The sequence below is a fragment of the Mytilus trossulus genome, chromosome 1, assembly GCF_036588685.1.
Source record: "Mytilus trossulus isolate FHL-02 chromosome 1, PNRI_Mtr1.1.1.hap1, whole genome shotgun sequence".
NCBI classification, from domain to species: domain Eukaryota; kingdom Metazoa; phylum Mollusca; class Bivalvia; order Mytilida; family Mytilidae; genus Mytilus; species Mytilus trossulus.
In genome coordinates this window covers 10,670,101-10,683,415 of record NC_086373.1, presented here as the reverse complement: position 1 = coordinate 10,683,415, position 13,315 = coordinate 10,670,101, and the positions used below count along the sequence as shown (strand labels likewise).

The window sequence follows — 13,315 nt, the reverse complement described above, 5'->3', positions numbered from 1 at the left end:
ACATCAATTGCCTCTTCAAATCAAATTGCTCTCTAGATTAATACCTTATTCTTATAGTCAAACTGATAAATAGTTCAAAATTCCAAGAGTTCACGAAAATTATTAAAAATCATTAGCTGTTTGCATAATCAAATTTCCCAAAATTCCTAAATTTTTAATTATCAAACTCTGAGGGGGTTTATTTTTTGTCATATATTTTTGAATTTTTAAATACACACATTTAGGAGATAACTGTATTGTATTTTAAGCTCCGACGGCATCAATTGGGGATTTGATGGTCGCAAATTAAGTTTACTGGCGACGTGTTAGCTTAAAATACAATATTGATATCTCCATTCTAATGAGACTGACAGAAAACAACATTAAAACATGTATTTAAAATCTGTCATATGCTGTCTGCGTTTGTGGTATGTCACATAGCATCAATTGTCAATTGATCTTAGGTAAATAAGTGACGTTATCCAATCAAAATGAAAGTTACATTAGAATGTGTTATCAGGTATGTTTTTATTGAAATAAATATAACTTGTTTCAAACAAAATTGTTTTATTTGTCTTATAATAATTCTTTTGTATATCCTTGTTGAATTTAATAAGTGTCATGACCAAGAAATCAAACTTTAATAATCCTTTGTATGAATACTTTCTTCTGTATCAACAAACATTACATCTCAAATCAATAACAGACCAAACTTAACAGTTAAGAAAACAAATGAATGAGAATGCAAGAATAATGCATTTTAACCCATGTTTCAATAGTATATAGCCACTACCTTTTATCATATTTAAATTAAAGTATACCTGGAAGAGTAGATCTTTAGTGTTGAGATCATACACAAGACATGTATTATGTTCATCAACAACAGCTAACTTGGTTCTGGTGGCACTCATATCTAAACATCTCACAGATGTACTCTGTTTCAGTAACATGATCGGGAATGCATTGTCAACAAATATCTTCATTATCTGCAAAAATATATATATACTAGAACACACCCGTGACATCGCGGGTCCGTGACTGAATTAAAGTATATAAATATGCGCAAGCCTTACTTTAGTATTAGTATTGTCATCTGATAAAATCATGCCGATTATAAGATACACAGTTTTCTCTGCTTTCAAATCTTTCTGTTTGAACCCGTCGAACTGGAACTTATCAATTATTGGTCATGATAAATACTAATTATTTGGAAAACAAAATGTCCTGGAATGGAGTATTTTTTAATCAACAGCATTGTCCTATATTAGTTATAAATTAAGTTGAATTCTTTGATTCGCTGTTTTACGTCACTCATGCCCGCTAACAAATTGAAAACTGTACCTATACGCCTTATTTTTAGTCCAGATGTTTAGTAATCGTATTGTTATCTTAGAAAGTCTTACTGATTAAAATAGTACAATAGGTAACAATTTGACAATTTGGTAGTGTCAACCCTGTGATTATGACCCGTGTATATATCATATTAATCCTGCATACACTGTTTGGTGGTGCCCCTGTCAGATGCGGAACGTACAGATAAGGTAATAAGTAACAGGTGATTATACTATTGGTATCGGTATCGGACTCGACCCGGAACTTCTTAATTATTGGCAATATTAATTACGTGGAAAACAAAAGGGCCTGGAGTGGTGTAATTTTCAATCTACACCTTTGTACTATATAAGTTGTATATAAAGTTGAATTCTTTGATTCGTCGTTTTCACGTGATGACGGCTGACAAATTGGACCTCGTAATTTTAGTATTATAGATATATATATAAGTTTTGTGTGAAAACAGCTGATGATGTCATTCAGACCTTAAAACTTTCCTGATTTATAGGGGATTCCCACATTTGAGGTGCTCAATTTGATAGACAAAATACCTTAAAACAGGCATCCAAAGGGTTAAAATTTATTTCAGCATATGCATATTAGTAAGAAATCATATCATGATAGATTTAACTGCTGATGGCATGTTCAAGAAATACAAATGAAAAACAAAAAATTGATCAGGATTGAACCCAATAAAGGAGTTAAATACACAATTAGTTCCCTAACTCTCCACCACCTGTCACACAGAATCCTCCATCTTTCACTGTGCAAATCAGACAAAAATAGGTACAATATGGGAGATAACTGTACCACAAAGTTCTTGTTCAAAATCTACAATGCACAAGTTAACTTAATTTTGATAAAACATTGATCAGAGTTGACTAAATATGGCAAAAGTTTACAGAAAAGAAATAAAATATAAAGAAATCACAGCAAGCAATACGTTTAATTACAAGATAAAGGCTAAAGTTTAGATAATGTCCTGAAAATATAGCTGCCAAGCTAGTGACATGAGAATTTTTATCGCATTTCATGTCATTCCTACGCCCAACAATTGGTTATTGGTACAAAATGTATTGTCATTTTTGTGTTAATTCATTGCATAACATGTACTTGCTTTTGATATTTAACATTAAAGGAAGTGTGCCCACACTTGTAAATATGCAAGAGTATAAGACTAAAATTGTGGATGCTTTGAGTATATAATTTTTATATATGTCATTTAATTATGTACTATACTGAAGATACATAATACATTTGATACCTAAGGTCTACTAGACTCATAGTCTATAAATATCCTGAGCATATACATTGTACAATGAAAACTGAAACTTACTTCTTTCATTTTGAACGCTTATTCAATATATAAGATATTGAATTGAACTTATCTTTTGTAGAAAGAGATATATTGTGCTAACCAATTGTAAACTGATGTGTTTTATTTTTTTCACTCTACTATTACATTAAAAACAACTTGTCCCATTTTTCACCAAATACTGACCACCATCAAATTTTATTCTGTTATAGTTGAGTTCCATTTTATTAAGAAAAAAAAACACATTTCATTTTTTTAAAACATCTATTGAAGAAACACACAAATTGAAAATAAGATTTGATAAGAATATTTCAGTTTCTTGAAATTAAAAGATCAAAGAGACAAGAAATGAGGTTAGATTTAAAGTTAATGATGAATTTGTTGATGAAATGTCTACTAGGTTGCTATGGATACAGAACTATAACAGATATTCTGAATCACTCCCCACACATTTACCAAACAGATATACCTCACTACCGCAATCCTATAATAAACATTACATCGTCTTTAAATATCACGTAGACTCGTCCTTAGACAACAGGTAGACATTTCAATAGAGTTTGTATAACAAATTAGTATTGATGATTTTAATGTATTTTAACATGTTAGCTGTGTATGTATACATTGATAAAATATTATGTAGGTATATCTGTTTATATATCAATACTGACAGTTATAAAACTGAATAGAGAAAGCTTTATAATAAGAAAATAACTTACTGCATTTTATAAATAAATGCTTTAAATGTTTTTTGTGTCCACAAAAGCAAAATTTATTGCAAGAAACCAATAAAGTTTATTACATAATGGCTTATTCATTGCTCACTTTGTTTTTTTATATTATTTTTTCAGATTAATTTGTCTCAACTTTATTGAAATAAATAAGAACATGAAAATGAAATATATAAGGTATGACTATAAAGCTAGTTTTTAGGTGATATACTGTGGATTCGTCTATTTTCATGGGTACCAGCTTTCGTGAATAAAGGAAAACCTGTTTAATTTCTTGGTTTTGCAGAGGTCTGCATACAAGCCCATGGAATTTTTTTTATTTGTTGAACATTTAATTTCATGGTTTACCTATACCCATGAAATCCACAAAAATTGGTATCCAACGAATAATAAATCCACAGTAATTATTTATAATCTATGTACTTTCACAATACATTTTTAGTTTCTCATCATGACCTTGCTGAAAATCTAAGCAGCAGTATGCAAATAAAAATATAATAGGAATCATATGATATTCATTAAATTTCATAATGATTTTTCACCAATTAAATTTTGAAACTTTTGCATAGTTTCAAAGTCTATGGACAATGACTCATGGAGTGAGGACCAAACATTAATATACCAGAAGTGAACAAACAACCTGTTTATATGTCCTGTAATATTTTATTTACTTACCATTAGAAGTTCCCCTTATATGACCTTAACCAAACTTTAACTATTGTTAATGCAGCCAACATCAATGTTGAAGCTGACACAATACACCTAAGACTTGCCTTCATGACTTTGTCGAGGCCAGACAATAAACTGTAAACTGCCCCCCTTGTCAATTTGTATTCGTATTGTGATTTAGTTTTCTTTTATAAATTTTACAAACTTGAACCATATTTACTTTTAACAGAAAAGCAATATCTATATGTAATATTTTCCACTTAATCAAAAATTAAAATCCCTGATAATTCCTGACAATCTTATTCTGATCTCTGTTTTCATGTCCATATACTTACTGTTATTTTCTTATTACAAAGATCACACAGGTGCCACATCTAAACACATAGAAAGACCACCCTACCTGTCCATCCTTAAGGCCCACAATTAGCCCCTCACTGCCATGTGGTGCCATGTCAGTACAATTTACCTGTCCATTTTTCAGCCCAACCAGTAGGCCTTCACGGCCAGATGGGCCACCAATAACCTTGATATATCGTATCAAGGACTCCATCATCCATTCTCGTTCCTTTACACCTTGGAATGAGTAACACTGTAATCTCTTGTCCTGAAAGACATTATACATACATGAAGCAATAGTAAATCTCCATGTTAAATGTAAACTATTCTGCATTCTAGTAACAATTTTCTTTATTAAGTTAAAACTTTCATTAAGAAGCAGAACCAAGTACCCATGAAAAATAATGATAAAATTTCTGTAATGGAAATCAGGGTTATTTTCCAACAACTGTCAAATTGAAGAGATTTTTTTTTAATCCTTTTTTGTATGAATCTGAATGTGACATACTATGATTTGGTGGTATTACACCTTAATAGACAAGTACCAGGTTGTCCCTAACTATTTCCCATGTTATATTACCTGACATAGTATGATATTTTGTGAACACACAACCAGCAGGTTACATTCAAACTTCCTGTTTATTTTCTCTTTCACTTTGTAATGCATATCTGCTGAGTCATCAGAATATAGTTCATATATAACAATCTTGTCTGGTAACTGAACCTAAAACAATTAAATCAAATCTATCATTATCATTCAGTAACAAAACATTGTATTTCTCAAGTTTACATGTAATTTTTTTCTAAACATAACTTTATCTTAACTTGATACATGTAATTTACAACAACTTTTAACTGCAAATGTACAATTAACAATAATGTATATAATTTCATATTTGGTAGTTATCAATGAAATTTAATTTTATGTGTAATTTATAATGACATTAAAATTTACCTGTAATTTATAACAACATTTAACTTTATGTGTAATTTTAATGCAATGACACGTAACTTCATACGTGTAATTTACAATGACATTTAACTTTGTATGTGTAATTTAAAATATTAAATTTTCTTCCTGGTATGAGTTTATTTCAATGACATTTAACTTAACATGTGTAATTTACAATGACATTTAACTTAATATGTGTAATTTACAATGACATTTAACTTAATATGTGTAATTTACAATGACATTTAACTTCATATGTGTAATTTACAATGACATTTAACTTCATATGTGTAATTTACAATGCCACTCAACTTCATATGTGTAATTTACAATGACATTTAACTTCATATGTGTAATTTACAATGCCACTCAACTTAATATGTGTAATTTACAATGACATTCAACTTCATGTGTAATTTACAATGACATTTAACTTCATATGTGTAATTTACAATGACATTTAACTTAAAATATGTGTAATTTACAATGACATTTAACTTCATGTGTAATTTACAATGACATTCAACTTCATGTGTAATTTACAATGACAGTCAACTTAATATGTGTAATTTACAATGACATTCAACTTCATGTGTAATTTACAATGACATTTAACTTCATATGTGTAATTTACAATGACATTTAACTTAAAATATGTGTAATTTACAATGACATTTAACTTCATGTGTAATTTACAATGACATTCAACTTCATGTGTAATTTACAATGACAGTCAACTTCATATGTGTAATTTACAATGACATTCAACTTCATATCATCATGTGATGTGTTTTCGTACTAAGAACAGTTTTAACTGTTGAGATTTTATTCATGTGTTTACTCAAATTTGAAAAAGCATGTCCTATCGAATGATTTTAGGTATCAAGTTTTTTTGTCAAGGCTTACTTCGATTTTTAACTGTTTCTGACTACTGTGCGATTTTCGTATGTCAAAAAAATAGCATCATGTGTTTTTGTATGAATTAAAACTTGGATCAATAGATGGACAGGAAATGACTTGGTTCTGGTGAATGCTTGAATCATAATAAAGGTTATTCAATACTTTTTAGTTCTAAAAATAAATAGTAAAAAGTTTTAGGTTGGTGTTTCATGTGCTGAAATTGTTACATTTTTATTTATTCCTGATTGACACTGGGTTTCTACAAAGGACATTATTTGTTTGAAAACAAAATGCAGTTTTTACAATTTAGAGTTAAATGAAAAAAGTTAAAGACTGTTTTCATCTTCATGTATCAAGGATGTATAAGAAGAATTGTCAATAATATTGAATAAATGGATTTTGAACAGCCATTTCATATAAGAACCATGATAATTTTGATGCTTTGGTTTGTAATTAAAATGTAAAAAAAAACACATGACAGTCACATGTCTTGAAGATCCAATGTAGAACAGGGAGATGATATAGCTATACTTCATGTAACCCCTCAGAATATTGCTCAACAACTATTCTAGTCAGGCATATTATTAGCATTATATAAAAATGGTGAATCTGGTCAGTTTTATTAAATTAGTTCTAGCGTTTTTTAAAGCAACTTTGAATATGTTTAAAGGTTGTCAAGTTGTAGTGGTGTTGTTGTCCCAAATATAAAAACCAAAAAACCTGCCACAACATATGCGTGTGAAATTGAAATTGTTGAAATATGGATGATACGAATACATATGACACGATGATATGTGTAATTTAAAATGACACTTAACTTAGAATACTTTTATGCATAACAGATTTCTAATGGTAAAACATTGACATGCTTGAACTGATACTTACTGCTAGTCTGTGTCTGTATATAGCTATTTTCTTCACTAGATCACGACATTTAATTCTTACTGTGAGAATAGAAAGAAAAAAAGATTAAATAAGATTGATACAATACTGTAAGAAACAAAAAGTATATATCTTGTATTAATATGAGAGAACAAACAATTATATCTGCTATACATGTCCACACTTGTTCTGAATTGTGATATAAAATCAAATATAGTGACAATCTTTTATTTGAATCAACTTCAAATTGACAAAACTATGCAATAAAATAAAAACATGTCTTTAGTTAAATTACTTTTCATTAATTTTTCAATATTAGTTTTCCTGTGTGTGTGATATCACATGACAAGAAAGTTTCTCTTACAACATTAGTCATATAACAGGCTATTATTTAAACTTGGAATTATTTTTAATTATGGAATTTGCTTGATTTCTTGTTATTGAAATTTTTAATAAATTCCATGTTTATTCTATACTGAAATGTTCTGTGCTGCGCACAACACTTTCTATTACAAAGAAGATAGTATATTTTCAATAGAATGTACTGTGCTGCGCACAACACTATCTAACCAAAATACATTGTATGGAAAGTGTTGTTAACCACTCAAAAGATTATAATACCAAATAAACATGGAATTTATTAAAAAAATTAAACACAAGAAATTATGCAAATTCCATAATCAAAAATAATTCCAAGTTCAAATAATAGCCTGTTATATATTATTACAAGGTGTATCATAATATCTTCATGATCAGTTAGTGCCATTCAAAATATGGTTTATTAATCCTATATCTTTCAGTTACAGTTTAAAATTTAGATTAATAACCTGTTGACTTAGAGATATGTTTCTTATGAGTACACTGGTTAGTAAAAGTGACTTGTCAACTATGAACTATCAAATAGGAATAAGATTAATAGTCATGAAATGAAATCTTCAAGAAATATTTTAAAATGTAAGCTAAAATAATATGGTTTTCAGCATCTTATATTTTCTAATATATATATACATTTGTATATTCAATTTAAGAAAGAAGCACAAAGATTTACATTATGGGTATATAAACAGTCTATCTTAATTTCATGGAAAAAGACACATGGATAGAAAATTATAGCCGAACATGAAGAATCCATGCTTAACAGAAACATTAACAGAAATTATAACTGTGTCGCTCACCTTGGTCTATGTGCATATTAAACAAAGGACACAGATGGATTCATGACAACATTGTGTTTTGGTATGGTGTGATGTGTTTGTAGAGCTTACTTTTACTGAACATTCTTGCTACTTACAATTTTCTCTATCTATATAGACTTTACATATGTTTCCCTTTAGATACAGAGGAAAATATTTTGTAAAAATTTACAAAAATTTACCAAATTAACGAAAATTGTTAAAAATTGACTATAAAAGGATCAACTGACCATTGTGGTCATGTTGACTTATTATAAGATCTTACTTTGCTGAACATTATTGCTGTATACAGTTTGTCTCTATCAATAATAGAATTCAAGATAATAACCAAAAACAGATTATTTTTTTTTAAATTACCAATTAGGGGCTGCAACCCAACAACCAGTTGTTCAATTGATCTGAAAATTTCATAACAGATAAATAATGACTTCATTAAATCAACCAATGTCAGATTTGCTCTAAATGCTTTGGTTTCAGGGTTATAAGCCAAAATCTACATTTTACGCCTATGTTCTATTTTGAGCCATGGTGGCCATCTTGGTTGGTTGGCTGGGTCATAAGACACATTTTTTAAACTAGATACCCCAATGATATTGGTTAAATTTGACCCAGTAGTTCCAGGACAAGAAAGAGGACGACAACGACGGACACCAAGTGATGAGAAAAGCTCACTTGGCCCTGTGGGCCAGGTGATCTAAAAATATAAACAATGGAAAGTAGCAAATATTAAACAATCAGATGAACAATGAACCTCTAGCAGTTTTGAACATAGGACTTAATGTCCCTAGAGCACGTTTGATCTCATAAGCAGCCCTGTCATCATCTTCTTCAACATCAGATTCATCATAATAAATACTGTCCAAAATCTGGGTCATTGATTTCATCAAATGCATCTGAGTAACTCCTTTCACTGGTGAAATATTATAAACTGGAGTGGCAATTACATTTTTTTAACATTTTGAGTCAACAACTTGTTTGTGGCTATTCTTATCTTAGAGATACAGAAGATAAAATACATCTGAACTTTATATATATGTGTTTGGATGGAAAAACGGAGTGGGTTGGAGAACATAGAATGTTCCCGACTCCCAAGGTAATTATAATTCAACAACATGTATGAATTCAAACAGTGTACAATTTGTAATATTAAGCAGCATTTTAAAGATATAGCAATCTTATTTAATCCAAATCATACCACACATTAGGCAGTTTATTTGGATCTAAGCAGAAACCCATTAATATAATGGTGGAAAGAGGTTAGACAATGTATTGTGGTTTTTGTTTGTTATTAAATCTAACCTTTCTGTTCTGTGATTAGATGTTGTATGATCACATCAGTCATATTATCTCTGTAAGCATATCTGTCTTTGTATAAACCATGTACTGTACTGAATATTAACTGGTAGTATGCTATAGTACCGTCCTGACAACCAACAGCCTAAAACAAATTTGTGAAGACCTGTATAATATTGCATATTTTGAAAGATTTAATACAAATGCGTTTACAAAAAAAATTCATGGTCTTACATGTTAATTTAATCTGCAAAAAAACTAAACAGAATCTAATTTTGTCATTTGAAAAATTGCATTATGGGTGATAATAATTACCACATAATTTGAATCTGGTTTGACTGCGGCACACCACACCCATGACTCCTGCTCTCCAATAATACCCAGCTTTACTCCCTCTCTGGTATGAAGACAGCACTGCTTGTTAGAACCTCCTACTACAACATATTCTCCTTTAGAAAACCAACCTAGTGTACAAGGGTCGTAACCAAGTGCACGATCTTTTCCTATCTGAAACACAAAAACAGTAATATGAGTAAAAGATTTGACAAATTGAACATATAGACACACTATCTGTATCTTCAATGATATCTTTAATGTAATTCAAATACTTACTGGTTTAGGTTTTGCTCATTTAAACTTTGTTACATTCTAGCTTTCTTTGTGAAGAAAATTTTTGAATGTTAAAACATTGACTGAAAAAGACTTATGTATCTCATGTGAAAATTATAATAATATAATTCCTAAAGCAAATAGTGAAAATTACATGACTAAATAATTACTTGACCACTTCAAGCTACTCCTTTCTAATCAAAATGGTATAAAGACGGCTTATTTTGTAAATGAGATTATTTCAATAGAGGAAAAGCAGATTTTATAGAAAATTCATACATTTATTCTGTTGAGAAACCTAGAATGATCTTACCTGTTTTCCTGAGAGTTGATAGAAAGACAGTCTTTGTCCCCAATCAGCAACAGACAATATATCATAGGGTTCATCTCTACAAAGCAACAGACAATATATCATAGGGTTCATCTCTACAAAGCAACAGACAATATAACATAGGGTTCATCTCTACAAAATCAATTTGTACTGTAAATATTGTAATAAATCTCAAACTTTAAATCAAATAGTCAAGTCTGTGTGAAATGTTAGAACAAAGCAGGTACACTGAGGTAGGATGCAACAGTTTTAATTTAATTGTGTCAAGTTACTAAAACCAAACTGTCATCAGTTAACTTTATGATAATGTATCAAAAACTTTAATTCAGGCAAAAATAAGACTGAACAAAAAATTGGTCCCAGTGGTATTAAATATTCTTTTCTGTATATCTGCGTGTCACAATATGAAGAGTGAGAGCAGCATATAAGCTGAACAATGATTTTTATTGAGAAAGGCAGCTGCTATTTCACAGTACATGTGTATGATAGAATCTGATAATCAGTTTAGAGGATTGTTTTTTCTTGATATAAACAATAGTTCTTCTATTGCTAAACCAGCAAACTGTAAGAGGACTGATAAGTTTAGCTCAAACTTATCAATGATAGGGTCAACATTCCTAGTTTTGGGATAAGCCTGGGTCAAGCATATTGGAAGTCACAAAGCTGTGATAAGCATTTTTATGAAGAGATGTCAAAGCAGAGTGATACTGATACAAAGAAGACTGATAAATAATAATGATTTAATTCAGACGATACTAAATAGTTCAACCAGGGTAGAAACTTAACATTGGGTGGGTAAAGCAAGTGAAGCAGCATATGATAGTTGGAGATATATTTTTCTCACTTAATACTACCTGGAGCATCGAATTAACTTATCATTTAGTGCTTCATATTGCCAATACTGACTTTAATTTCTGCTCTGGGCATTAACTTGACAAAGGGGAAATAAAATAACACTTTTACTAAAGGCTACTGTGTTTAGAATAAGGGTTTCTCAAAAATTACATTACTTTAACAGCTGTCCATATGATGCATAGGTTAAAGAAAAACAGAAAATACAATGTGAAATCTAATAATTTAAAAGTTTCCATAATCATTTATTTCCAAGTGCATATTGAAATACACTTAATTCATTTTTCGTGACATTCTTACAAATGTCGAATTGAAGAGAAATCAGCTTGTCTTCTCCCAGACAAAACTATCAATCATATTCTGATTCACTTTTTGTATGAGGACTGATAATATAAAAATAAATAAGGGTATCCATGATAATTGTCATCCATGGATTGGTGCATCAAAGTTTTATGGTTTATAATGTGGTTAGAAAACCACTGAAATACAACAGTAAAATACAATTCTACCATTTATTTGTATTCATTGTACTATATGTGTACCCCTTATTACAATGAAATACAACAATACAATTCTACCATTTATTTGTATCCATTGTACTATATGTGTACCCCTTATTAATATTACAATGAAATACAACAATACAATTCTACCATTTATTTGTATTCATTGTACTATATGTGTACCCCTTATTACAATGAAATACAACAATACAATTCTACCATTTATTTGTATCCATTGTACTATATGTGTACCCCTTATTACAATGAAATACAACAATACAATTCTACCATTTATTTGTATTCATTGTACTATATGTGTACCCCTTATTACAATGCATACAATTGTGTGCTTACAATAAAGTGTATTTGTAAGGATCTGTAATCATTTAACTTTTTTTAATTGAGCCTTTCGAAAGATGTATAATAGCAGTTTATTTTATTACAAATTACAGTATTTTATTTAGTTTTGGTCATATAAAAGTAAAACTTGTAAACTCCTAGAATGAAAGCTTTGCATAGTGAAACAATTATGTTGTGTGTGACACATCTAGCAAACACATGTGTAAATCTAGCCTATGACCCTGTCCCATTACACACCACTTACTTTGAGAAATGTGAATGGGGAGTAACTGCACCTTTTCTGTAACATAATTCTTATTACAATATCACTGGTAATCATATGAAATCTTTGATTGTTATATTTGTGTATCTTCATTTTTTTTTATTAGGTCTGAAGCAAGCACTAATCTTTAGCAAAGTGTTGTACCAAATATAACAAAGACAACTTAGTTTGACATACATTTTGTAAATATAAAAGTAAAGGCTTCTTACTCAGTTTAAGGGTCCTTTTTGTTACATTTTATGCTAAAGGCTGATATTATTGTATTTTACTAGTGCTATGCATGAATAAAATTGTCAATACAAATTACTATTGAATCCAGTAAATTACTCCATTCAATACAGTTATTTTCAAGCCTCACTGTGAACCATTTATAAAAAGTCTCATGCAACATGATTTACCAGACAGCATAAACAGCATGATAATTGAAAAAAAGCTAAAATAATCTTAAATCTGTATGTATTTGAAATATTTTAAATATGTGTCACCTGCTAGGATTCCATTCCAAAGACCATACAGGACTTCCTGCTGCATATGGTCTTTCAATCTTTACCTTTTCTTCACCACCCTACACAATATAATATCATCAACATGAACGAAGATAATCCATTCTGGACAAAACTTTTCAATTTGTAATATTTTATAAATTATGGCATAACGTAAAATTGAGAATGGAAATGGGGAATATATCAAAGAGACTACAACCCGACCATAGAAAAAACAACAGCAGAAGGTCACCAACAGAGATATTCCCACATCCGGAGGCGTGAATAAATAATCATATGTTAGTACAAACAGTTTTAAATTTCAGATAGTTAT

The 13,315-nt window shown here is 29.8% G+C and overlaps 1 protein-coding gene across 7 annotated transcripts in view; it reads right to left on the bottom strand.

Moving 5' to 3' along the window:
- The window catches only part of LOC134714999 (intraflagellar transport protein 122 homolog), a 37,633-nt gene that overhangs the window by 19,833 nt on the left and 4,485 nt on the right, over positions 1-13,315 (bottom strand). Inside the window, exons 5-14 of one of the 7 annotated variants that reach the window (XM_063576816.1) lie at positions 12,985-13,064; positions 12,482-12,517; positions 10,505-10,580; positions 9,898-10,089; positions 9,589-9,727; positions 9,041-9,199; positions 7,100-7,158; positions 4,943-5,086; positions 4,427-4,630; positions 801-965 (exon numbers count right to left, since the gene is read on the bottom strand). In XM_063576816.1, coding sequence (XP_063432886.1) covers positions 801-965; positions 4,427-4,630; positions 4,943-5,086; positions 7,100-7,158; positions 9,041-9,199; positions 9,589-9,727; positions 9,898-10,089; positions 10,505-10,580; positions 12,482-12,517; positions 12,985-13,064 — 1,254 coding nt within the window. Of the gene's footprint in view, positions 1-800; positions 966-4,426; positions 4,631-4,942; positions 5,087-7,099; positions 7,159-9,040; positions 9,200-9,588; positions 9,728-9,897; positions 10,090-10,504; positions 10,618-12,481; positions 12,518-12,984; positions 13,065-13,315 lie in introns of all 7 variants that reach the window. The other 6 variants (XM_063576834.1, XM_063576842.1, XM_063576852.1 and 3 more) reach the window with 6 other exon arrangements.